At 38.6% G+C, this 27,052-nt stretch overlaps 1 protein-coding gene and 1 non-coding gene across 3 annotated transcripts; one reads left to right on the top strand and one right to left on the bottom strand.

The window, feature by feature from the left end:
* Positions 1 to 1,902: 1,902 nt before the first annotated feature.
* Positions 1,903 to 26,318, bottom strand: HORMAD1 (HORMA domain containing 1). 2 transcript variants are annotated; one of them, XM_039459901.2, is made up of 15 exons: positions 26,227 to 26,318; positions 24,417 to 24,482; positions 22,405 to 22,549; positions 21,608 to 21,671; positions 20,900 to 20,936; positions 18,495 to 18,515; positions 18,206 to 18,232; positions 14,728 to 14,795; positions 14,096 to 14,247; positions 11,159 to 11,415; positions 8,702 to 8,768; positions 8,520 to 8,596; positions 7,692 to 7,775; positions 4,108 to 4,179; positions 1,903 to 2,718 (listed from the first exon to the last, which is right to left on the bottom strand). In XM_039459901.2, exons 2-15 carry the CDS (start codon positions 24,447 to 24,449, stop codon positions 2,641 to 2,643), a joined length of 1,182 nt encoding a protein of 393 aa, XP_039315835.1. In that variant the 5' UTR covers positions 24,450 to 24,482; positions 26,227 to 26,318; the 3' UTR covers positions 1,903 to 2,640. The 2 variants fall into 2 exon arrangements, with proteins under 2 accessions (XP_039315835.1, XP_039315836.1); XM_039459902.2 differs by lacking the exon at positions 18,495 to 18,515.
* On the top strand, positions 5,925 to 6,031 carry LOC120360209 (U6 spliceosomal RNA). The gene has a single exon (XR_005576787.1). It is a non-coding gene; the product is annotated as a U6 spliceosomal RNA (small nuclear RNA).
* Positions 26,319 to 27,052: the final 734 nt, after the last annotated feature.

The raw sequence follows: 27,052 nt of genomic DNA, 5'->3' as shown, positions 1-27,052 counted from the left end.
TTCTTCATAAGGCCAATCAGAAATCACCAAGGTTGAGTCCCACCAATCGGAGCTCATAGGGGGAGGCTCTCCCCTAGCCATTCTGTTGCGATCCAGACAAACACCACCAAAAGGAGGCAGGTTTGCGTTCAACCTGACAGCTGGTCAATCCAATGAAGGAACCTTGGTGGAAGAGAGGAAAGAGGGCTGCGCTCCCCACCCCCATAAAACTGGCCAATCAAAGCGCTGAGTAAGCTAACAAGGACTGCCAATCTCGAAAGGTTTCTGTCGGTCAATTTCAGTATAGCAGGTGTGTTGCTGTAGTAGCGTATACTGGGACAATTAAGTGAGATGTGTTGGGATCCAAGCAATACAGCTAAAAATAAATAAATATTTTTACATTGGTTGTTTCTGACAGTCAATTTATTCTTGACTGTTCCAGAAAAACATGATCTGGGTCAGTGTATGGACGCTTATATGGTTTACCTTAAACAGGATGAATGCTTATATGGTTTACCTTAAATAGGATGAATACATTTCTACCATCGCATACCTACCAGCATTCCCTATAACGTTTATTACTGACAAACCCATGGATGGTGTATGTTTTTGGAATATGGCTGCTGAAACTACAAGAGACAAACAGATCTTTTTTTTTTTTTTTTTTTTTTTGAGACGGAGTCTTGCTCTGTTGCCAGGCTGGAGTGCAGTGACGCGATCTCGGCTCACTGCAACCTCCACCTCTCGGGTTCAAGCGATTCTCCTACCTCCGCCTCCCGAGTAGCTAGACTACAGGCGCGCGCCACCTGCCCAGATAATTTTTGTATTTTGTATAGAGACAAGGTTTCACCATGTTGGCCAGGATGGTCTCGATCTCTTGACCTCGTGATCCGCCCACCTCGGCCTCCCAAAGTACTGGGATTACAAGCGTGAGCCACCTTTCCCCGCCCAAACAGACCAGGTTTTAAGTCTTCCTTTTCTTTTTTTTTTTTTTTTTTTTTTGAGACGGAGTTTCGCTCTTGTTACCCAGGCTGGAGTGCAATGGCACGATCTCGGCTCACCGCAGCCTCCGCCTCCTGGGTTCAGGCAATTCTCCTGCCTCAGCCTCCTGAGTAGCTGGGATTACAGGCACGCGCCACCATGCCCAGCTAATTTTTTGTATTTTTAGTAGAGACGGGGTTTCACCATGTTGACCAGGATGGTCTCGATCTCTTGACCTCGTGATCCACCCGCTTCAGCCTCCCAAAGTGCTGGGATTACAGGCTTGAGCCACCGCGCCCGGCAAGTCTTCCTTTTCGAAAGCAAAGAAAGCAGGCAAGTCTGGAACTAGCTACCAGGCTTCTCATTAAAAACACAGCATTTTTCTCCCGTTACTGGGTATTATAAATCGTTCTACTATAAGGACACATGCACACGAATGTTCATTGCAGCACAGTTTACAATAGCAAAGACCTGGAACCAACCCAAATGCCCATCGATGACAGACTGGACAGGGAAAATGTGGTACATATATACCATGGAATATTATGCAGCCATTAAAAACGATAAGTTCATGTCCTTTGTAGGGACATGGATGAACCTGGAAACCATCATTCTCAGCAAACTGGCACAAGAGCAGAAAATCAAACACTGCCTGTTCTCACTCACAGGCGGGTGTTGAACAATGAGAACACATGGACACAGGGAGGGGAGCACTACACACTGGGGTCTGTTGGGGGGAAATAGGGGAGGGACAATGGGGGTGGGGAGTTGGGGAGAGATAGCATGGGGAGAAATGCCAGATATAGGTGAGGGGGAGGAAGGCAGAAAATCACACTGCCACATGTGTACCTATGCAACAATCTTGCATGTTCTTCACATGTACCCCAAAACCTAAAGTACAATTAAAAAAAAAAAAGCACAGCATTTTTCATATTACCACTCAAAAATTCTAGAAAGTGTGCTCAACTCTTCTTGCAAAGTAATAGCTATCGAAATCATCTAAAAATTAGTATTCCCTATCCCCCTATCCTCCTACCAGCCTTTCAAATTAATGGAGTCATATTTCCTGCTAATTAAATAAAAATTAGAAGCGATGAAAGGGCCTACATACTAAACAGTATTTATGCTACCAAAAATGCCATACTTTAAAAATCAGTCATCTTTTTGTCCTGTAAAAAAAAGGTTTAAAAAAGGTAAAGCACCAATTTTAAATTGTGCATTATATATTATAATGTTCATACATTATATCAAAATATTGAAGAACATAGTTTTAATAACAAAAGAGTCAGTTAAATGGTATAATTTTAACATAAGTAAAAAGTGAATCCATACCAAATTTTAATACCAAAGTAAACATTACTTGTTTAGAAAAATGATTAGAGGGCCTTAACAGTCAGTATATATTTAAAGAAAATATTAAGTAGATAATGAACAAAATCAATTTTTAAATTGTACTTATTACAGAATCAATTACAACATTTGTACTTTTTCTTTTATTCAAAAATTCTGTTGGATTTATCTCAAGATTAAGGACCACAATACGATAGTCAAGAACTTAATTTTAGTGTACAAACTGCTTTAAACTACATATATATTTTCAGAGTTAGGGAAATATAATATAGTATCCTTCAGTTTAAATGTTGAGAAGAACTTTGCAAACATGCGGAAGAAAAACAATTTTTATATATGTTCCTTTGGTTCACTAAACTTCCTCCTTTTTGGTACTGACTCTTGACTAGAATCAAAGTGATGGAGGACCTGTCAAAAGAAAACAATTATTAAGAATAGATACTTTCCTGTTTAAATGTCTTTTAGATTTTTTCATGTATCTGAGATTTCTTTCCTTTTTTAAAAAAATTATGCCTAGCATACCTGGCATTACTATCTCCTACTATGATAGGATATCTGGGTTTCTTAAAAGTAGGGTAAAATTGGCAGGGTACAGTGGCTCACACCTGTAATCCCAGCACTTTGGGAGGCCGAGGCAGGTGGATCACCTGAGGTTGGGAGTTCAAGACCAGCCTGACTAACATGGAGAGACCTAGTCTCTACTAAAAAAAATACAAAATTAGTCAGGTGTGGTGGCGCATGCCTGTAATCCCAGCTACTCGGGAGGCTGAGGCAGGAGAATCTCATGGCAACCTCAACTCGGGAGGTCAAGGTTGCCATGAGCCAATATCGCACCACTACACTCCAGCCTGGGTGACAAGAGAGAAACTCTGTCCCCCCCCAAAAAAAAATTAGAGTAAAATTTATTATTAACATCTTCCAGTGGCTTCTGAAGTATGTACTTGCAAAATGTATGATCTTCAATAGGATTGCTGTAGTAGCAAGGGATAGATTTAACATTATGTCCTCAAAATAGCCAAATATTTCAGAGGAATAAGAAGGGAAAAAAAGGTTTAAAAATGAACTACAAATAGAAAAACATTCTAACTTGAAATCATGTAAGTTTTAATTTATATCTTGCTTTTGTACTCTTGGGATGTTAACATTTGATTTTTAAAAATGGTCTTAAGTTTTCAGTTGTCTAATTTTAACCTACTAATAATACTAAAATATATAGTTAGAAAAATATGAATAACTCAGAAATGGCAAATACATTATTTGATTTGGTAAAATAAGGTTCTAAATAATGAAACAACTATACGGTTTAGGTCAGGAAAAATTTTCTTTCTCCAGAAGTACTAGAAGGAGAACATATATTTTTAGAGAACACATGGATTTAGTAACTTATCCTCCTTCTACTTTAGTTTTGGTCTCTAGAAAGCTGAGATCAAATTTGTGGCCCAATTTCAGTTCTATGGAAACAAAATGGCCTTAATATTCTTGTTCTGTCACTTTCTTATTCTACTTATATTTTTCCTGACACTGATTTTTAATTTATATTACACTTCCTCCAATTACTTTAAATCATTCATGGAATGAGACAGGAGATGTTTACATGGAAAAAACTAGTAAACCAACATAGTGCATCTTATTTCAAAATCACCTCGATTTTTAGAACAAAACATATTTAAACAAAATTTGAATATCAGAGCTCTCTGGTAAATCGAGGGATATAAAATTCATTTTGAATTTAATCTATAGTAATGATATTCTGATACTTGCCATTGTATTCAAACTATACATTATCATAAGACTTACTATTCTCCCAGATTCATGTTGACTTCTCTTCCGATTTTCTTTGGAAGATTTTACTGGTGGATTTCCATTTGCCTCCACAAAGATAGAATAATTACTAATTGGTTATTTCTCAAAGAACAGCCAATACTTGGATTTTTCAATCTTATGGAGCAATATGCAATATTTATTTATTTATTTACTTTTTAGAGACAGGATCTCCCTCTGTCACCCAGGCTGGAATGCAGTGGCACAATCATGGCTCACTGCAGCCTGAAACTTCTGGTTTCAAGCGATCCTCCTGCCTCAGCCTGCCAAAGTGCTGGGATTATAGGAGTGAGCCACAGTGCCCAGCTGGATATACAATTTTTTTTTTAAAAAAACAGCTTTATTGAGATATAATTTAGATACTATATGATTCACCCATTTATAAGTATACAATTCGATGATTTTCAGTACATTCTCAGAGTTGTGTAAACATCACCACAATCAATTTTAGATCACTTTCATCACCCTAAAAAGAAACCTCATTTCCCTTACCTATCACTCTCTTATTCTGATATTCTCCCATGAGCCTTCAGACTCTCTCAATAACTTTCCCAGTTTTGAATTTCAAATGAATGGAATAATATAATATGTGAACTTTTGTGAGTAACTTCCTTTAATTAGCATGTTTCCAAGGTTCATCCAAGTTGTAGCATGTATTGGCACTCCATTCTTTTTTATGGCCGATATTCAATTGTATGAATACACCACATTATTAATCCATTCATCTGTTGATGTATATTTAGGTTTTTCCCATTTTTTGGCTACTGTGAATAATGCTGTATATACAGTTATTAAAATGAATATTGGAAATTACAAATGATTAGGTGTCATATAAACTATTCTCTAAAAGGACATACTTCTTTTCTGATGTTTGAAATTTTCTTTCGAATGATAATTCCTTAGTATATATAATAGTGAATATTTTCATTGCTTGCCCTTTTCTAACCACAATTCAGTAATAATTCTCAAAATCAGGAGTACACTGGCTCAGAGTTCATGAAATAAATTTATGTCCTCAAAGCATTTTAATGTTACATTACAAGGAAATCTTGCTTAATAATTTTTAAATTCTGGTCTCTATCCCTATATCCTAGTAAAGGTTATTCATCCAAATAGAAACTGGCTAGGATGAATACTTTGCTTCTGTAAGTAGTAAATCTTGACATTCCTTTATCTCTTGCTTTCATGAATATACTCATTTGAATGCTGCCTTCTGCCAGTTCTAACTTCCCATTGAGAATAGGGGTGGGGGAAGACACCTAAAAATGGCACTATAATGAGTAGTGTTCTGATAAATGTTTAATAACCAGCTCTATGAGAGAAACAACCCCTGAAGCATTTGCTGATTTCCGTGCTGTGAATACTACCAATATGTCCAATTAAAGCTACCAACATGATATCTCTGAGTGAGGAGTTGGCACACCACTAACAGAGTGAGCTATTTCTTTCCTAAACTTTGGATATTTTATGTATTTTACAGAATGCTTTTTCTTCACCCCTGATGAAACTTTGAGAGTAACTTAAAGTCTAAAATCAAATATGAATTTTGATTTAGTATAATTCATACCAAAAGCTAAAATAAAAGTGATTTTTTTCCCTTAAGAACATGAGATTCGTTTTATACAAGATATATGCAAAAGATTAATTAGTAATATCTTATTAGCAAGATACTCAGTTTATAAGATCGAGCATGGTGCTTACTTTGGCAGCAAATATTAGAACGATATAGGTATGCAAAAGATTAATTTGTAATATCTTATTAACAACATACTCAATTTATAAGATTGAGCATGGTGCTCACTTTGGCAGCAAATATACTAAAATTAGAACGATATAGAGAAGATTAGCATGGCCCCTGCATAAGGATGACATGCAAATTCGTGAAGCATTCCATATTTTTCAGAGTGAACAGACAACCTACAGAATGGGAGAACATTTTTGCAATCTATCCATCTCACAAAAGTCTAATATCTAGAATCTACAAGGAACTTAAAAAATTTACAAGAAAAAACAAACTCCATTAAAAAGTGGGCAAAGGACATGAACAGACACTTCTCAAAAGAAGTGTGGCCAATAAACATGAAAACATTTATGTGGCCAATAAACATGAAAAATGCTCAACATCACTGATTATCAGAAAAATGCAAATCAAAACCACAATGAGATACCATCTCATGCCAATCAGAATGGTGATTAAAAAGTCAAGAAACAACAGATAGTGGTGAGGCTGTGGAGAAATAGGAACACTTTTACACATTGTGGGAATGCAAATTAGTTTAACCATTGTGAAAAACAGTGTGGTGATTCCTCAAAGACCTAGAACCAGAGATACCATTTGACCCAGCAATCCCATTACTAGGTATATACCCAAAGGAATATAATCATTCTATTATAAAGATACATGCATGCTGGCTGGGCATGGTGGCTTGTAATCCCAGCACTTTGGGAGGCCAAGGAGGGTGGTTCACCTGAAGTCAGGAGTTCGAGACCAGCCTGGCCAACATGATGAAACCCCATCTCTACTAAAAATATCAAAAATTAGCTGAGTGTAGTGGTGGCCACCTGTAATCCCAACTACTCAGGAGGCTGAGACAGGAGAATCACTTGAATCCGGGAAGCAAAAGTTGCAGTGAGGGGAGATTGCTCCATTGCACTCCAGCCTGGGCAACAAGAGCAAAACTCTGTCTCAAAAAAAAAGAAAAAAAAGATACATGCATGCATATGTTCATTGCAGCACTATTCACAATAGCAAAGACATAGGATCAACACACATGCCCATCAATGATAGACTGGATAAAGAAAATGTTTAGCCATAAAAAGGAATGAGATCATGTCCTTTGAAGACCCACGGATGGAGCTGGAAGCCATTATCCTCAGCAAACTAACACAGGAATAGAAAACCAAACACCACATGTTCTTGCTTATAAGTGGGAGCTGAACAATGTGAACACATGGACACAAAGAAGAGAACAATACACACTGGGTCAGGAGGGCGGGGGAAGGGAGAGCATTAGGATAAACCGCTAATACACGTGGGGCTTACTACCTGGGTAGTGGGTTGATAGGTGTGGCAAACCACTATGGCACACATTTATCTATGTAACAAACCTGTACATCCTGCACATGTATCTTGGAACTTAAATGAAATTTACTTTAAAAAGAAAAAAAAGAGATCGAGCATGGGAACATTCTGGCATTACAGGAAATTTCTCTGGGAGTCTGGATGAGAGTATCACTTCTTCCCAAAGCCTTTTCTGGATCCCTCCCTTTAATATACCTTCAGTAAAATTAACCATTCCTTTCTTAGTGCCTGCCTATGTAGTCTATTCAGACTTCTATAGTGGCCCTATATCGTTGTTTGTTTATTTCTAGTCACTGAATTTTAGCTAAGATCAAAAAGTATATGTTATTCAGGTTATATCCCAAGCACCTAGTAAAGTACCTGATACATAATAGGTACTTAGTAAATATTGGTCTAATAAATGAAATATTACAATAAACTCACATATGGAGGAGAATTACAAGGTTAGAATGGAAAACAAACCTAAAGAGGTATTTACCATTTTATTCTGAAAGACTTTTCCACTTCTTGTTCTGCCTTCAGACATATCAAGTTCAGATGTTTTATTGACTAACTGCTCAACCTAAAAAAGAAAATAATTACACAAAATATAACTTAATATAAAAAATATATATATAACTTAATATAATAAAACCTTTTCATAACACAATAAATGGGGTCCAAAAATTTAATCACATAAAATTTAGGGTCTTGTTAAATTAAAACCAATAATTTTGAGTTGGTTCATACTGTCACAAAAAGCACAAAAGTAAAGATAGTGAAACTGACACTTTACACAGTTGGCCAATCACTGAACTGAGAAAGTCCCAAATGATCACCAGGCATTACCCTTCCAGAAGACAAGAAGTTTAGTCTACTCATTTGAGAAATAGGCTGGGCAGAGGAAAGTAGAGAATCAATCATTAATCATATTATTTCCAAGTTCATATTACCTAAATCTATTATTTCAGAATTTTACTGTATTTGAAAAGCAAAATAAAACATGTTATGCTCAAGGCAACAAAAAGGTATTATATATCCCATTTGTAAATACGAAGCAGGGTGGAATAAATAACTGCCTAAGATTCTATCCAGTAATTTTCAGATTCTACCAACAGTATTTAGGTTTATTACTAAAAAAATCCACCAGTAATATCCTCGAAATTCATCAACATATAATTGCCAGTTTAGTTAATAATAAGCATTCTAAATGTTGAATTTTATTCTAAAAGACCTGGAATAACAAAATCTGAAAAATAAAAAAATAGCATATAAGCAACTGTCTTTTGAACAAAAGAAAAGTGAGAAGGAACCATCAAGTTTATACCTGAGAATGAGAAATGGAAAGATCTGAACTTTCTTTAGACCTCATAATTTCATCTTCCTCACAAACTAAACTTGGTTCTGTTAAAAAAAAAAAAAAAAAAAAAAAAAAAAAAAAAAAAAAAGTTAAGTAGGTATAAAATTGAATTGGAAGTGAGTTAATCTACATTTTCATTAACTTCTTACCTCCAAGTTCAGATGATCCAGTGACTTTTTCCTGCTCTTCCATTTTAGTTTCAGTGTCCAAATCATCCTACATAATTATGAAGAAAAAAATGGACACATTTCAAGAAGAAATAAAAACAACTGAGCAGAAAGCACTCATGAACGAATTTGTTTTATGTGAAGGCTAAATATGATATAAAACTACTGGCCGGGCATGGTGGCTCATGCTTGTATTCTCAGCTCTTTGGGAGGCCATGGAGGGAGGATTGCTCGAGCCTAGTAGTTCCAGATTAGTCTGGGCAACATGATGAGACCTTATCTCCACAAAAAATTTTTTTTAATTACCCGGCTGTAGTGGCATGTGTCTGTGGTCCCAGATATTTGGGAGGCTGAGGTGAGAGGATCACTTGAGCCTAGAAGTTTGAGGCTGCAGTAGCCTTGATCATCCCTCTGCACTCCAGCCTGTAGACAAGACTCTGCCTCAAAAACAAACAAAAAAACCCGGGCCCAGCACAGTGGCTCACATCTGTAATACCAGCACGTTGGGAGGCTGAAGCAGGCAGATCACTTGGAGTTGGAGACCAGCCTGGCTAACATGGTAAAACCTTGTCTCTACTAAAGATACAAAAATTAGCCAGGCATGGTGGCATACGCTTGTAATCCCAGCTACTTAGGAGGCTGAGGCAGAATACCTTGAACTCAGGAGGTGGAGGTTGCAGTGAGCTGAGATTGTGCCAATGCATCCCAGCCTGGGTAATAGAGCAAGACTCTGTCTCAAAAAACAAAACAAACAAACGAAAAACCTACAATTGCTTTATGCTTGCTAGAAATAAAAGTGGTCCTAACAACAACAACAAAAAGTGGTCCTAGAATTACTATCAAAAGGCAACTTATTAATCCAAATAAATACTATTTTTCTTTACTTTGCAGGGCTGTTTTAGGGACAAATGATAAAAACATACAACTTTTGGCTGGGCGAGGTGGCTCACACCTGTAATCCCAAGACTTTGGGAGGCTGAGGCGGGAGGATCACCTGAGGTCGGGAGTTCAAGACCAGCCTGACCAACATGGAGAAACTGTCTCTACTAAAAATATAAAATTAGTCAGGTGTGGTGGTGCATGCCTGTAATCCCAGCTACTCAGGAGGCTGAGGCAGGAGAACTGCTTGAACCCAGGAGGCGGAGGTTGTGGTGAGCTGAGATGGTGTCATTGCACTACAGCCTGGGCAACAAGAAAAAAAAAATGTATATATATATACACACACACACACATATATATATATATATATATGTATATATATATATATATATATACTGTATATATATATATATATACACACACAACTTTCTCTAAAATGTATGATGATTTTAAGATCCTACTACTCTTTGAGTGCACTGAATTAGACATGTTCACACAACAAACTACCACTTCTATATAGCTCTGGAATTTCCATACAAATGTTTGCATACGCTCTAAATATGCCCCAGCTGTCTTCAGAGAGTTATTGAAGTGTAAGCTCAGTCATGCTATGGTAGAAATAGCAACAGGTTTAATGTTTACATTATAATCATTGTTCCCTTTGTGTTACATGTGAAATAGATTTAAATATTTTAAAGATTGCTACAAACACCCCAGCCACATTTGTTATAAAACAAGACTGAGATTTAGGTTTTAGAAAAAAGTTTTCTTCTTTGACTGAATTGGTTGAAAATTCATTGAATTTTCCATGTGTAAAAAAAATATGATCATGGAGCCTAATCAGAATAGTAAATCTCTTTATATAAGTACTGTATTCATAATTTAGAATAAATTGAGACAGAGAAAACAAGAGAAGTGAGATTAAAGGACATAATGTTAATGCTTGAAAGATTAAAGCAATTATGACTTACACAATTGCTGGAAGTGAAGCAACCAAAAAACTCTTTTATACCTCTATTCATCCATTCACTCAATTAATACTTAGGATGCACTTATTACAAATCCAAGTGCTAGGCACAGGATGATTACAAAATTGAATAAGACACTTTTCCTGACTTCCAGGCTGCTTCAGAACAGTGACTTTCCAGGCTCTGGAGAAATTCAAGCATAGGCTACCTGAACATTTAGTAGGGATGTCGTAGAAAAGATTCCATCATTAGCTGGGGGCTGGACTAGTGCTATGTTTTTGAAATTATGCCCTAGAGTCCTAGGGGTTTCCTCAGAGTCCACTATGAAGGTAAGTGATGTAGAGAGTGGCAGGGCCTCCAGGACCGTCCATGCTTCAATCAGAATAGTTGTGCTTTTAAGTTCTAGTATAATGTTGTTTGGACTAAGTAAAAAGTTTTAAAACTATAGGTCTAGACTTAAGGTCCCTTCCAACCTTGAGTTTATGATTATAATATAGAATTTACACAAATGTTAATGGGAGCTATGAAAATCTTCAGAATTGAGTCAAACATTTGTTATTATTGTTCTTTGTAACTCTTTAAATACACTTACATTTGCATAATGATCCTGCTCATCTTCTACATCTTTGTCTCTCAGGATTTTTGGAAATGGTGTTTTTATTTGTTTTGGTGACAGTATACTTGAATCAACATTTTCCATTCTTTCTGTCTCGGTAGTCACTTTTACTTTGAAGGTATGAAAAGGTGTTGAGACTTCTCCCACATTTAAATACATAGGCTCTCCTTCAAATATAACTCCTTCACAGTCACCAGCCTTAAAACCAGGAGGCTGATAATCTGGGGGTGTAACTGCAAAAAAGTAAGTGTAAACTGGGCTGCTCATGAAATTAAAGAAAATATTATTATTATTGTAAAAACTCATGTGATTGCAGATATTTCAAATAGTATAGAAGAGCATAGGCCGGGCGCAGTGGCTCAAGCCTGTAATTCCAGCACTTTGGGAGGCCGAGGCGGGTGGATCACGAAGTCAAGAGATCGAGACCATCCTGGTCAACATGGTGAAACCCCGTCTCTACTAAAAATACAAAAAAATTAGCTGGGCATGGTGGCACGTGCCTGTAATCCCAGCTACTCAGGAGGCTGAGGCAGGAGAATTGCCTGAACCCAGGAGGCGGAGGTTGCGGTGAGCCGAGATCGCGCCATTGCACTCCAGCCTGGGTAGCAAGAGCGAAACTCCATCTCAAAAAAAAAAAAAAAAAAAGAAGAGCATAGGCCAGGCATGGTGGCTCACATCTGTAATCCCAGCATTTTGGGAGGCCGAGGCGGGCGGATCACCTGAGGTCAGGTGTTTGAGACCAGCCTGACCAACATGGAGAAACCCAGTCTATACTAATGCAAAAAAATTAGCCGGGCGTGGTAGCACATGCCTGCAATCCCAGTTTGAACCTGAAAGTCAGAAGTTGCAGTGAGCCAAGATCATGCCATTGCACTCTAGTCTGGGCAATAAGAGTGAAACTACATCTCAAAACAAAGAGAAGGGCGTAAGCTAAAACGTAAGAATCACTCTCCTACTATGTCCATGTCCCCATTTTCTTCCCTAAAGATAAGCTTTGTTTTTTTCACTTGACTGTCTGTGACCTTGAGTAAATTATTCAAATTATTTATCATCCCTGATTTAATTTTCTCATCTGTCAAATGGGGAAAATAATAGTACCTACTTCATACGGTCATTGTGGGAATTAAATAAAGTGCAAAATGTTGAGAACAGAATTGGCACATACTAAATACTCAATAAATGTTAGTTGTTATTTTGTTGCTTTATGTTCTTCTAGAAGACATCCATATAATAAAAGATATTTCATATTTACATAGGTTTTAGGAAATATATATATATATATATATATATATATATATAATTCCTTAAAAACACAAATGAGATAATACTGTTCTATATCTAGCTGGTTTTAACTTAATAATATATGTTGGATGATGTAATTTATCAGTACCTTCTTTTTAACAGCTTGTGTAGTATTCTATTATGCAAATGGACCAAAATTTATCTGGTCCTCAATGAAGAACACTCAAGTTGTTTCCAGTTTGTTAATATTTTAGCCAATGCTATCAAAATCCTTATATAACCTTGCATATTTGCACAATTATGTTCTCAATATATTTTTCTCACTGTAGAATTTCTGGATTAAAGATAATGTGCCTTTAAAATTTTTATACTGCCAATTTGTCCTCTAAAAATGTTGAACCTGTATACAGTCCCTCAAGAATATAAAAGTGCCTGCTTGGCCAGGTGCGGTGGCTCACGCCTGTTATCCCAGGACTTTGGGAGGCTGAGGCAGGTGGATCACTTAAGGTCAAGGAGTTCGAGACTAGCCTGGCCAACACGGTGAAACCCCATCTCTACTAAAAATACAAAAATTAGCCGGACATGGTGGCAAGCACCTGTAGTCCCAGCTACTCAGGAGGCTGAGGCACAAGAATCGCTTGAACCCAGGAGGTAGAGGTTGCAGTGAGCTGAGATTGTGCCACTGCACTCCAGACTGGGAGACAGAGCAAGACTCTGTCTCACACACACAAAAAAGTTCCTGCTTCCCCACATCTTTGTCAATAATGGGTTAACAAGTTTTATCAATCTGATAAGTGAAAACTGTTAACTCACTGCTAAGTTTCTTTAACTGAGTGAGGTTATACTTCACATGGATATGTTCTTATCACTAGAGAAGCATCTATTTTAAAGCTTATTTTTGGCCAGTTGCGGTGGCTCCGTGCCTGTAATCCCAACACTTTGGGAGACCAAGGTGGGTGGATCTCTTGAGATCAGGAGTTTGAGACCAGCCTGACCAACATGGTGAAACCCCATCTCTACTAAAAATACAAAATAGCCAGGCGTGGTGGTGCACACCTGTAATCCCAGTTACTAGGGAAGGTGAGGCAGGAGAATCACTTGAAACCAGGAGGGGGAGGTTGCAGTGAGCTGAGATCATGCCACTGCACTCCAGCCTGGGCAACAGAACGAGATTCTGTCTCAAAATACAAACAAAGAAAAAGCTTATTTTTGCAAATCTTTCTGTTTTGAATAGTGATATTAAATGTAAATTTTATAATTTCAAAAACTTTAGGCTGAGCGCAGTGGCTCACGCCTGTAATCTCCGCACTTTGGGAGGCTGAGGCAGGTGGATCACGAGGTCAGGAGATCGAAATCATCCTGGCCAACATGATGAAACCCTGTCTGCACTAAAAATACAAAAATTATCTGGGTGTCGTGGTGCACGCCTGTAGTCCCAGCTACTCAGGAGGCTGAGGCAAGAGAATTGCTTGAACTTGGGAGGCAGAGGTTGCAGTGAGCGGAGATTGCACCACCGCATTCCAGCCTGCTAACAGAGCAAGACTCCATCTCAAAAAAAAAAAAAAAAAAAAAAAGAATTTAGGTGCTAAAAATATTTGGAACGGAAACCAATTGTTTCAGTACTAATAAAACATAGGTACCAACTGAAACAAGATGTATTGCAAATAGTACCTCCATCGTAGTAAAAAAGTTTCATGGTCAAACAAACATCATTAGGTAAAGGCCCCAGATTTTGCATTAGGACATAAATCTTGCGAATGAGGAGAATGCTTGCTCTCTTGGTGTCAGTAGGTGACATGCTAGATCCGCTGCTTTGGTTTTTACTAGAAAAGAATCACATAATTAATTTCTTTTATAAAACCTGTGGCTTCTAATATCACAACTGTACATTTTAACTATTTGAGATTATTTCTATTATAGCATTACGTTAACCTGAAAGTTACCATGGGTTTTAATGTCACTATTATACAATTTTAATGTTGATTAATATCATTACAAGAAATCAATAACTTAATTTTACTTAAAGTGCATTTTATATAAAGTATTTAAAGGATGCAAATGATGTTTTAAGATTATATTTCTAATCACCTAAGTTCTCTTTCTGCAATTAAAATTGCATATGATAAGCCACAGAATCCTGGCTTGAAGCTACTACAAGCCACCACTCCATTTTGCACAGCCACATCTTAATGGTTAGTTGGGGATGTCCCCACAGTTTCAGAATGAATACTGAAGTTTAGCTATATAGCATAATACGAATAAGTGATCATCTATAATACAAAAAGAAAACTATAGAACAATACCTTACGAAGTCCATGAGTGGTCCATTATTGGTGTATTTGAATTTGAATTGGTAACATTCTGAAATTGTCTTAAACAGAAAATACTGAAGTTATGCTTCTGATATTCAGTACTGGCTGCTAAATAGCGATATTCTGTTTTTGTATGACTCAGCATTTAATCAATACTTTTTCTGCCATATTAATCCCTATTGGTCCATTGAAGCTTTTGATTCCTCATAGTCAGTTCTCATGGTTTGGGATTTGGGGCTTCAGGCTTGGAGAGACATTTACTTCCCAACTCATGGTAATGTATGTTATTTATACCACAGGGAAGGAACTCCTTAGCAGGCAGATAAGGGAGGCAACATACCTCAGCAGAGTGGCTAGTACAGGGCTTAGATCTTTGTTATACCTATAACCACAGGCAAGCCACTTAAGCCTTTTAAGTTTTACTTTCCCCAGCTTAAGAAGGGATTGAAGGCCGGGTGCGGTGGCTCAAGCCTGTGGTCCCAGCGCTTTGGGAGGCCGAGACGGGCGGATCATGAGTTCAGGAGATCGAGACCATCCTGGTCAACATGGTGAAACCCCGTCTCTACTAAAAATACAAACATTAGCTGGGCATGGTGGCGCGTGGCTGTAATCCCAGCTACTGAGGAGGCTGAGGCAGGAGAATTGCCTGAACCCAGGAGGCGGAGGTTGCGGTGAGCCGAGATCGCGCCATTGCACTCCAGCCTGGGTAACGAGAGCGAAACTCCGTCTCAAAAAAAAAAAAAAAAAAAAAAAAGAAGGGATTGAAGACAGTACATATCTCATTGGTAGTTGTGAATAAATATTCACAAAAGGGATAATTTATACAGGGTACTTAATAAAGTATCTGACATATGGTAAATATTCAATAAATGATATTAGTTATCAACAAGGTTGCTGATTTACTGATAGAAAAAAGGCACAATTATAAAACATATGAAAATAAATGAACATTTTCTAAACAATCGATCAGTTTTCTGAACAGTCTATCAATTCACAGCCTTTACCCAAATGATCTGCTTTGTCAGCATGAACACATACATATTAAGCATTAATTGCAGGTGTGAGTATCAAAGAAAAGACAAATTATCAGCTCTCCTGAAGCTTGAATTTACTTTCTTTATATTTCATTGCTTACACAGTGATTTTTTTTTTAAGATGAAGTTTTGCAAGCCGGGCGTGGTGGCTCAAGCCTGTAATCCCAGCACTTTGGGAGGCTGAGGCGGGTGGATCACGAGGTCGAGAGATCGAGACCAGCCTGGTCAACATGGTGAAACCCCGTCTCTACTAAAAATACAAAAAATTAGCTGGGCATGGTGGCGCGTGCCTGTAATCCCAGCTACTCAGGAGGCTGAGGCAGGAGAATTGCCTGAACCCAGGAGGCGGAGGTTGTGGTGAGCCGAGATCGCGCCATTGTTCTCCAGCCTGGGTAACAAGAGTGAAACTACGTCTCAAAAAAAAAAAAAAAAAAAAAAAAAAATGAAGTTTTGCTCTTGTTGCCCAGGCTGGAGTACAATATTTTGATCTCAGCTCACCACAACCTCCACCTCCTGGCTTCAAGTGATTCTCCTGCCTCAGCCTCCTGAGTAGCTGGAAATACAGGCATGTGCCACCAGGCCCGGCTAATTTTATTTATTTATTTATTTATTTATTTTGAGACGGAGTTTCGCTGTTGTTACCCAGGCTGGAGTGCAATGGCGTGATCTCGGCTCACAGCAACCTCCGCCTTCTGGGTTCAGGCAATTCTCCTGCCTCAGCCTCCGAAGTAGCTGGGACTACAGGCACACGTCACCACGCCCAGCTATTTTTTTGTATTTTTAGTAAAGACGGGGTTTCACCATGTGGACCAGGATGGTCTTGATCTCTTGACCTCGTGATCCACCCGCCTTGGACTTCCAAAGTGCTGGGATTACAGGCATGAGCCACCGCACCCGGCCTATTTTATTTTATTTTTAACTAGAGATGGTGTTTCTCCACATTGGTCAGGCGGTCTCGAACTTCCAACCTCAAATGATCCAACTGCCTCAGCCTCCAAAGTGCTGGGATTATAGGCGTGAGCCACTGCACTCAGCCCACAGTGATGTTTTTAAACATCTTTTTTTAACATCAGTTTAAATCTATCTCTCCGTGACTGAATGAAATATTATATTTTATAGCTATAGCATTAATGGGTAAACATCCAAATTGTGAACGGGCCTTCCTAGGTTCAAAACCTGGTTCTGCCACTGTAACCTTAGGCAAGAACCCCCTTCTACCTAGATTTCCTAATCTGTAAAGTGGAGATGCTAATAATGATTACCTGTAGAAGGTTGGGATGAATAAATGAGATAATGTACATAAAGCCCCAAAGAATAGAGCCTAACATAGAGTAAGCACTCAATAGATCTTTCCCCCTGTTTCTTATATTCTGGTTTTCCTTTTCATGTTCTCCCTTCTCTCTCCTTTTTTTTAAATTTATTTTTATTTTTTATTGCATTTTAGGTTTTGGGGTACATGTGAAGAACATGCAAGATTGTTGCATAGGTACACACATGGCAGTGTGATTTGCTGCCTTCCTCCCCTTCACCTATATCTGGCATTTCTCCCCATGCTATCTCTCCCCAACTCCCTGCCCCCATCCCTCCCCCATTTCCCCCCAACAGACCCCAGTGTGTAGTGCTCCCCTCCCTGTGTCCATGTGTTCTCATTGTTCAACACCCGCCTGTGAGTGAGAACAAGCAGTGTTTGATTTTCTGCTCTTGTGCCAGTTTGCTGAGAATGATGGTTTCCAGGTTCATCCATGTCCCTACAAAGGACATGAACTCATCGTTTTTGATGGCTGCATAATATTCCATGGTGTATATGTACCACATTTTCCCCATCCAGTCTATCATCGATGGGCATTTAGGTTGGTTCCAGGTCTTTGCTATTGCTCTCTCTCCTTTAATTGTAAAATGAATAGGTGGCTATCACTGGATTGGGATTAATACTCTAAGTTTAAGGATAACTTTCTTACTTTCCTAAAACTCAAGGCCTTCATAATTCTAAAATACAGTATAAAAATACTGTAAAAAGGCTGGGCACGGTGGTTCATACCTGTAATCCCAGCACTTTGGGAGGCCGAGGCAAGTGGATCACCTGAGGTCAGGAGTTCAAGACCAGCCTGGCCAACATGGTGAAACCCCATTCCTTAAAAAAAAAAAAAAAAAAAAAAAAAAATTAGATGTCAGGAGATTTAAGTTATTTCTAACAGTTTGTAAGCTTTGTGGCCTAAGATCAGTCACATAATCTCTGTCATGTTAATCTGTTTAAAGGTAACAATACAAGCCCTGCCTTACCTTAGAAGAGTTTTATGAAGCTCAAATGTGAAAATATATATGAAAGTACATTTTTTAAAGCACAATGAAAGCATAAGATATTCTTATATTATAGTTTTATGTTATTTTTAGATATTAGAGGCATTATGTTTCTTTAGTAACTCAAGTACACTTACCTGAGGATCTTCCGGGTTTGTGTATACCTATTTAAAAACAATTTACAATTGAGTTACCTAAGGCTAAGTATTCAATAACTAAATTGGATGTTTAGACTAAACATCGTATGAACTCAGTAAAACAAACAAATAAAAATGACCTCCCAAAATATTACTTTTTTGTTCCATTGAATAGATCAGTTATTTGAATAATGTGATATAATCAATTGATAGTTTTAGTGTCATTTAATTAAGCAAGGCCAACTTTGACTGTTATTAAAAAAAGAACACACAATTAAAAAATACTTACAGCTAGAACAACCATCCTTAGCTGAAATACAATAAAGAACAAAAATCTTACTTGTAGTCTACGAAATATTTTTTCATGATGAATCATAAGAATTCTTTGTCCTATTTCAACATGTATTCCTAATAACAAATAATCATTGCAGATCTTGACTTCATAAGATCAATGCCTATAAGGCAGTAAGTATCTTAGGTATGCTTTCCTAGTCCCCAAAATATCTATTGCTACTAAAATCACTGATGGTTGAAATGCATGTCAGCACTTTATTTCATTGACTTAAGCAAAAAGGACGTTACTTCCAATTACAAGAAAAATATATATTGTGAAATAACACAATATATGTGTTATATTGAAAACAATGATAACGGATTTAAAAAAAAGAAAAAGCAGAGAGTTCAGGGCCCTACAAATTTAATAAATGGAAGAAGTTTTGGAGACCATAGGAAAAGAAAATCACAGAAAATAATTTAATCAAGCGATCTGCCAAAAATCTGAGTCATCTTTGATTTTGATCTTTTCCTTATATTACACAGCCAGTCCATCAACCAATCCAATCAGTTCTACTGCCAAATCTATCCTGAATCTCCTCTCTCTGCTATCCTAGTCTAAGCAGCCATTATTTCTCACCAGTAATGGCCTAGGATCAGCCAGGCACAGCGGCTTACGCCTGTAATCCCAGCACTTTGGGAGGCTGAGGCGGGTGGACCACAAGGTCAGGAGTTTGAGACCAGTCTGGCCAACATGGTGAAACCCGTCTCAACTAAAAATACAAAAAATTAGCTGGGTGTGGTGGTGTGCGCCTGTAATCCCAGCTACTCAGGAGGCTGAGGCGGGAGAATTGCGTGAATCCAGGAGGCGGAGGTTGCAGTGAGCGGAGATTGTGGCATTGCACTCCAGCCTGGGCAACAGTGTGAGACTCTGTCTCAAAAAAAAAAAGTCATGCCCTATGATCTATTCTCCTTATTCCCAATCTTATTCTCCCTCTACAGCATACTCTCTAAATCATGGGCAAAGTGATTTAAAACAATTTTTTTTTTAAAACAGAGTATCTCCCTGTCACTCAGGCTGTAGCTCAGTGGCACGATCTTGGCCTTCTGCAACCTCTGCCTCCTGGGTTCAAGCGCTTCTCCTGCCTTAGCCTTCTGAGTAGCTGGGATTATAGGTGCAACCACGCCTGGCTCATTTTTGTACGTTTAGTAGAGGCGAGGTTTCACCATGTTGGCCAGGCTGGTCTCAAACTCCTGACCTCAGGCCATCCACCCACCTCGGCCTCCTGAGGTGCTGGGATTACAGGTGTGAGCCACTGTGCCTGGCCTAAAACAATTTTTAAATGTAAATCAAATATTACATTTCTGTTTATAAGCTTTGAATGGCTTTTCTTTGCACCTAAAATAAAATCCAGTGACTGCTCTGGCCCTGCTTATCTGCCTAGGCTCAGCTCATGTTATTTTCCCCCACTGCACAATTGCACTCCAGTCATATTGGCCTTCTTTTTGTTCCTGGAACTCTCTAAACTTCCTTCCAATTCTTTGCATTTGCTGCTCTGCCAGGAATATTCTTTCCCAAAATCAATGCCTGGCTGGTTTCTTCTCATTCAGGTCTATTAAATGTCACTTCCTCAGGGAAGCTCTTGTGACCTTCCCACCTAAAGTTACCCCACCTCTCCATTTATCACATACTTTTGCTAAAAATTTTAATGGCATTTAACATTATTGGAAAGTATATGACTTACTTGTTTTACTACTATAGAAGGGACCCTCTTTGTTTTGTTGATCACTGTTAGCTTACCCAGTTCCTACCTAGAGTAGATGCCTAGCACATAACAGGCACTAGATATTTACCATGCCTTAAAGGTGAAGGTTAAGGACCATGAATAAAAATTCATCTTCTTCACAATTAGCCTAGTGCTGGACTTCATTGTACATGTTGATACTAAATTATGCTAAGTATGCAAAAAGCCTTATAATCTATCTTAAAACCTTCTTAATTTTGCTAACTCAGAATTTGTGACAGTTTAAACTAGATTATATGGAAATTTATTTTTGAACCCTAATAAGGAAATAATTTATTAAATTATTAGTATAAACAAACTTGTAGAAGGCATGTGAAACTAATGAATAAACTATATGAAAAGACTCTTTAATTCATTAATTTTTTTATAAGTTAACGTGTTATTAATATAAATAAATTTTAAAAAACCTAGCATGGAAAAACTAGTTTAGCATTAATTCCATTAGCTTTAAATGAGTTAATGATTAGTCTTTAAAATATTCAAATGTTTAGGCTTTTCACTAACTCAGACCACCTACACTCAAGTTAGTTTAAATAAATGTTTTACTACACAATTTCAGTTAAATTTGTAGATCATAAACTATAGAAAAAAAGGACAAAGAGATTGCAAGACTTACATATTTTTTCTGTAAAGCATCATAACATCCTAGCATCCTAAAAAAATCAAGGATTCATTTTAGACTGAATGCATTTCCAGAAAATAGTGATTTTCATACATTTCCATATTATCTCATTACTAAATAATACAAAAATATCTTATTAAAGCTCCCTTCTTATTAACTAGCTTCAAACAAGACAAAACATAAAAAACAATGTGGCAGAAATGTAAAATGATGATAGGGATGGAAGAGAAAATACAAAATATCTGATAGCTACCTGTGGAGAACAATAGTAAAATAAATGAAACCTGCTTGCATGAAGCATAAAATAAAGAAATATTAATTTTTAATTTTAATTTTATTTTATTTTATTTTTTGAGATGAAGTCTGACTCTGTCGCCCAGGCTGGAGTGACAGAGACAGGGTTTTACCATGTTGGTCAGGCTGATCTTGAACTCCTGACATTCCTTGGCCTCCCAAAGTGCTGGGATTATAGGCATGAGCTACCATGCCTGGCCAACATTTATTTTTAAAATTTATTTTACCAAATACCCAGACTTCCAGGATAGGAAAACTTCAATGGAAAATTTAATGACCTACAAAAATGCTATGTAGCATTAAAGGATGATTCACTAAAATTTGGTTAAATACCAAAAGGTATCCAAGGTATAAAAAAGTCATATGAGAAAAAAATTATTTTCCCTCTTTAGGTATTGTTTTACTTACCATTTCACTAACTGTGTAGATCCTGGGCAATTTTTATCTTCTCTCAGTATTTTGACACAAAGATCTAAACACAAAAATAATAAAATACAGAGTTACTTAAGAACAGCAAACAACTAGAAATTTTAAATGTGTATTACAGGTAAATTATTATTATAGTTATTATGATTTTGAGACAGGGTCTCACTCTGTCACCCAGAATGGAGTGCAGTGGCATGATCTTGACTCACTGGAACCTCTGCCTCCTGGGTTCAAGCCATTCTCCCACCTCAGCCTCCTGAGTAGCTGGGACTACAGGTGCATGCCAACATGACTGGCTAATTTTTGTATTTTTTGGTAGACAGGGTTTCCCCATGTTGGCCAGACTGGTCTCAAACTCCTGACCTCAGGTGATCTGCCTGCCTCGACCTTCCAAAGTGCTGGGATTATAGGCATGAGCCACTGCACCTGGCCAGGACCACATTTTATATTATTTATATGCAATGTCCAGAATAAGTAAATCCGTATAGATGGAAAGTAGATTGGTGATTGTCTAGAACTGGGAAGGCTGAGGGGAAGTGCATAGTGGCTTAATGGGTATGGAGTTTCGTTGTAAAATTGACTGTGGTAATGGCTGTACAACTCAGTGAATATACTAAAGATCATTGAAAAGTACACTTTAAACAAGTGACCTGTCAGGTATGTAAATTGTATTAATAAAGCTGCTATTAAAAATAAAATTTATAAGTCAAAATTATAGTTTTAGAGCAAGCCAAAAAACATAATTTTAAAAGAAAGTTTTAAAATAAATGTTATATTACCATCTAGATATCTTGTTCCATAAGCACATTCTGGAAATATTCCTCTCAAATACGTGATACAGGATACTGAAACTGCTAGCAGCCTCTTCACTAACACCAAAGACTGATGTTCGGTTGATATCTTATTGGGAAATACCAGTGCACTCTAAAATTCAAGGGAAAATAAAATACTTTATTTAAATTTATTAAAAATAAAGTTTCCCTGGACTTAACATAGATCCAATTTTGCATAAGCATAGTACTCTCCCCAAGAATTCCTCCCTATATTGGCTAGTAACCCCCCAAAAGTCAGAGTGGTGTGTAAAATGTGAGGGTGTTTCTAGGGAAACACCCTAACAGACACATGCAAATAGTACCTACAAATCTTTTAAAAATTTTTAAATTTTTTAAAAAATTGAGACAGGGTCTCACTTTATCGCCGCTCAGCCTGGAGTGCAGTGGCATGACCACAGCTCCCTACAACCTCGATTGGATGCCAGTTGACAGGCACAAAGCATTTCATTAAAAAAAAGCATAGGCCGGGTGCGGTGGCTCACACCTGTAATCTCAGCACTTTGGGAGGCTGAGGTGGGTGGATCATGAGGTCAGGAGTTTAAGACCAGCCTGACCAACGTGCTGAAACCCCATCTCTGCTAAAAATACAAAAACTCTTGGGCGTGGTGGCACGTGCCTGTAATCCCAGCTACTCGGGAGGCTGAGGCAGAGAATTGCTTGAACTTGGGAGGGAGAGATTACAGTAAGCTTATCGTCCCAGCCTGGGTGACAGAACGAGACTGGGTCTCCAAAAAAAAAAAGTATAGAATAATTATATCATTATTCAGATTGTATTTGAATATATCAAAGACTAGTCTTTTGAGGATGAATAAAACAAATGTTAATCGTGGCTGGTATTTTTAAAACACCTTTTTGGGACATGCATATAAAGTGTTTTTAGTTTAATGGTTTTTAGTTTATTCACAGAGGTGTGTGTGCAACAATCACCACCATCAATCTTATAACATTTTTTTCTCCCCAGAAAGGAAACCCATACCAATTAGTAATCACTCCCTGTCCCTTATCCCATCCCATGTCCCAGCCACTAGTCTTTCTGTCCCTATAGATTTGCCTATTCTAGACATTTCATACATGGCATTTCATATATCCTCCCACAAACTCTAAAATGAGGAGGATCCAAATGATCCTCTTGCTGAGACTACAGGCATGCACTACCATGCCTGGCTAGTTTTTTTTTTTTTTTTTTTTTTTGAGAGATGAGGTCTCACTGTGCTACCCAGGCTGATCTTAAACTCTTGGGCTCAAGTGATTCTCTCTCCTGGGCCTCAGCCCAAAAAGTACCTACGAATCTTAAGAATCCCCTTGCAGATTAACTGTCTGTAAATACATAATACATGGATAGATAACATTGATTTTTCTCTTTGGTCACCAAGTAGGCTTAACAGAGGTTAAGTGTAATGCAAAATCCTGTACAAAGATGACAAATTCATATTTGTCTCTGGGTTACAAACATTCATTTTCTTTACTTTTTGAGATGGAGTCTCATTCTGTTTCCCAGGCTGGAGGGCAGTGGTACAATCTTGGCTCACTGCAACCTCCCTTACTGGGTTCAAGTGATTCTCCTGCCTTAGCCACCCTCATAGCTAGGATTGCAGGCATGAGCCACTGTGCCTGGCCTCATTTATTTATTTATTTATTTTTATTCTGCTTACATATTGTTCTGGAGGTGGACTGCTATGAACAGTACTTCATCAAAGCAACAAAGCAGTATTCACTAATACCTCATGTAAATTAAATGTGAATGAGCAATTTAATACAATGCAGCAAACATCTAATATAATTCTCAATTGATTCAAAATAGCAAATATCTTCATTTCTTAAAACATGCCGTTTCCTGGTATCATAAAACCCTCAAATATTTGAGCCCTAACTTCCAAATATAACAACAGAGTAGGTGAGACTTCAAGAAACAATAAAATCAGCTAAACTAAGATCTACCAAAATACAAGAAATCATACCATGGAAGTCCTCTGCAACTGGGCAGTGGCCATCTTCTTCTGATAAAGTATTTTCTTTAATTCAACCTTGTGACACAAATACAAGCTTTAACTTAGAGCTCATTTTTTTGCTCTAACATACCACTTTACCACATATAAAATTCGAAAGAATTTAAGTGAACAAATTTGAATTTCTTTAATTAAAACAGAATCTTCAAAAATATAAAGGCTGATACTGCAGTGGAACTCTTTCGAGTAGGGTCATGATTTGAAGCCATTTGCCTAACAAGTCTCAACTAAATGGGTTATTAAGAAACCCTTTCAGAGAACTTTTTAAGGCACAATCTTTCTATTTTTATTCACTATACATATTCGAACACGGATAACATTGTACAGGTAGGCATTCGGTAATGAAAAACTGCCCGTGGCAAACACGCTAACTTTTTTTAGTTTTATTTCTTTTTTCTGTGTTTCTTTCTTTCTTTTTTTTTTTTTTTTTTTTTTTTTTGAGACGGAGTTTCGCTCTTGTTACCCAGGCTGGAGTGCAATGGCGCGATCTCGGCTCACCGCAACCTCCGCCTCCTGGGTTCAGGCAATTCTCCTGCCTCAGCCTCCTGAGTAGCTGGGATTACAGGCACGCACCACCATGCCCAGCTAATTTTTTTGTATTTTTAGTAGAGACGGGGTTTCACCATGTTGACCAGGATGGTCTCGATCTCTTGACCTCGTGATCCACCCGCCTCGGCCTCCCAAAGTGCTGGGATTACAGGCTTGAGCCACTGCGCCCGCCTTTTTTTCTTTTTTTTTTTAGATACATCTCGCTCTGTCACCCAGCTTGGATTGCAGTGGTGCAATCCTGGCTCCCTGAGCCTCCATCTCCCAGGCCCAAGTGATCCTCTAACATCAGCCTCCCTAGTAGCTGGGACCACAAGCATGTACCACCATGCTCGACTAGTGTTTTTATCTTTGTAGAAATGGAGTCTTCCTATGTTGCCCAGGCTGGTCTCAAACTCCTGAGCTCAAGCTATTCTCCTGCCTTGGCCTCCCAAAGTGCTGGGATTACAGGCACGCGCCACCATGCCAAGCTGATTTTTAGTATTTTTAGTAGAGACGGGGTTTCACCATGTTGACCAGGACGGTCTCGATCTCTTGACCTCGTGATCCACCCGCCTCGGCCTCCCAAAGTGCTGGGATGACAGGCGTGAGCCACCGCGCCCGGCCTCTTTCTTTCTTTTTTTGGGGGTGCGGGGGTGGTGGCCGGGGACGGAGTCTCGCTCTGTCACCAGGCTGGAGTGCAGGGGCGCGTTCTCGGCTCACTGCAACCCCACCTCCGGGGTTCAAGCGATTCTCCTGCCTCGACCTCCCGAGGAGCTGGGACCACAGGCGCGCGCGCGCGCTGCCGCGTCCGGCTATTTTTTTTTTTTTTTTTTCTATTTTCGTAGAGCCGGGGTTTCGCCATGTTGGTCAGGCTGGTCGCAAATGAGCCTCCCGCCTCAGCCTCCCAACTTGCTGGGATTCCAGGCGCGAACCACCGTGCCTGGCCCCCGGGTCACGTTTCTTAACCGGCGAATTCAGCTGGAAGAGTTTGCTGACGAGGCGAACGTCCTAGAAGAAACCGTTTCCTTGAAACGTTTAAAGTTATTCCGCCTGGAGTCGCTGCCCGTATTGACCTCGAGAACCTCCGGTGACACGTAGGTATACATTTTTCCCGCAAATGTTTTACCGCTAAGACCTTAAGAAACTTAAAAGTAGGGGGAAGGTGACAGAAAAAGAGATTAAAAAGTAAAATACGCTCGCAAACACACAGAACATACACACGAATAAATAGTACATTACATCTGAGGAGCGGACGCCGGAGAGCAGACGAGCTGCGCGAAGCCGCACGCGCTCTGCCCAACGCGCATGCGCCTTTCTTCAACGGTCACCCGCTAGGGCGCGACAGTGGCTTTTCGACCCCTGGTCGAGGTCATCTTTCCCGCCAAGCGCAGCGCAATGCACACTGGGAACCTCAGCCGCAGGAAGGCTCAGCGCCACGTCTCAGGCAGGGACAAAATCAGACAGAACGGGGAAGGTTAAGTAACTGCGTGTGCCGTTACCTAATTTCTGATTGTTTTCTGACTTTTGATTTTTTTTTTTTTTTTTTTTTTTTTTTAGACGGGGTTTTACTCTGTCGCCCAGGCTGGAGTGCTACGGCGCGATCTCGACTCACTGCAACCTCCGTCCCCTGGGTTCAAGTGCTTCTCCTGCCTCAGCCTGCCAGGTAGCTGGGTTTACAAGTGCCCGCAACCATGCCTGGCTAATTTTTGTATTTTTAATAGAGATGAGTTTTTGCCATATTGGCCAAGCTGGTCTCGAACTCCTGACCTCAGATGATCTGCCTACCTCTGCCTCCCAAAGTGCTCTGGGATTATAGGCGTGAGCCACCACACCTGGGCAACTTTTGATTTTCTTTTTTTTTTTTTTTCACTATAAATTTTAATCTATGATATAAAATATTACCTAAAGATATAATTGAACATCATGTATCAGAAAATAAAACATAACAATGAAATGCAATTTTGTAAATACTTCTATGGTACAAGGATTATTTTTCTCAGATTCAACCTTGTAATTATGTTTTGTTTGCTTTCTAAAAATCACAGTTTATAAAGAACACA

This window comes from Saimiri boliviensis, chromosome 19, assembly GCF_048565385.1.
Source record: "Saimiri boliviensis isolate mSaiBol1 chromosome 19, mSaiBol1.pri, whole genome shotgun sequence".
NCBI classification, from domain to species: Eukaryota; Metazoa; Chordata; class Mammalia; order Primates; family Cebidae; genus Saimiri; species Saimiri boliviensis.
Note: the sequence above shows the minus strand (reverse complement) of the source record. Positions and strands in the feature narration are given on the sequence as shown.

Bases quoted from the DNA above. Each gene is read 5' to 3' on its own strand.
- HORMAD1 (XM_039459901.2), bottom strand. From the start codon at position 24,449: ATGGCCACTGCCCAGTTGCAGAGGACTTCCATG. The intron at 20,937-21,607 runs GTAAGTAAAACA...TGATTTTTTTAG, and splicing joins TCTACACAGTTAGTGAAATG to GATGCTAGGATGTTATGATG. The intron at 11,416-14,095 runs GTACTATTTGCA...ACTTTTTTGCAG, and splicing joins ACTTTTTTACTACGATGGAG to TTACACCCCCAGATTATCAG.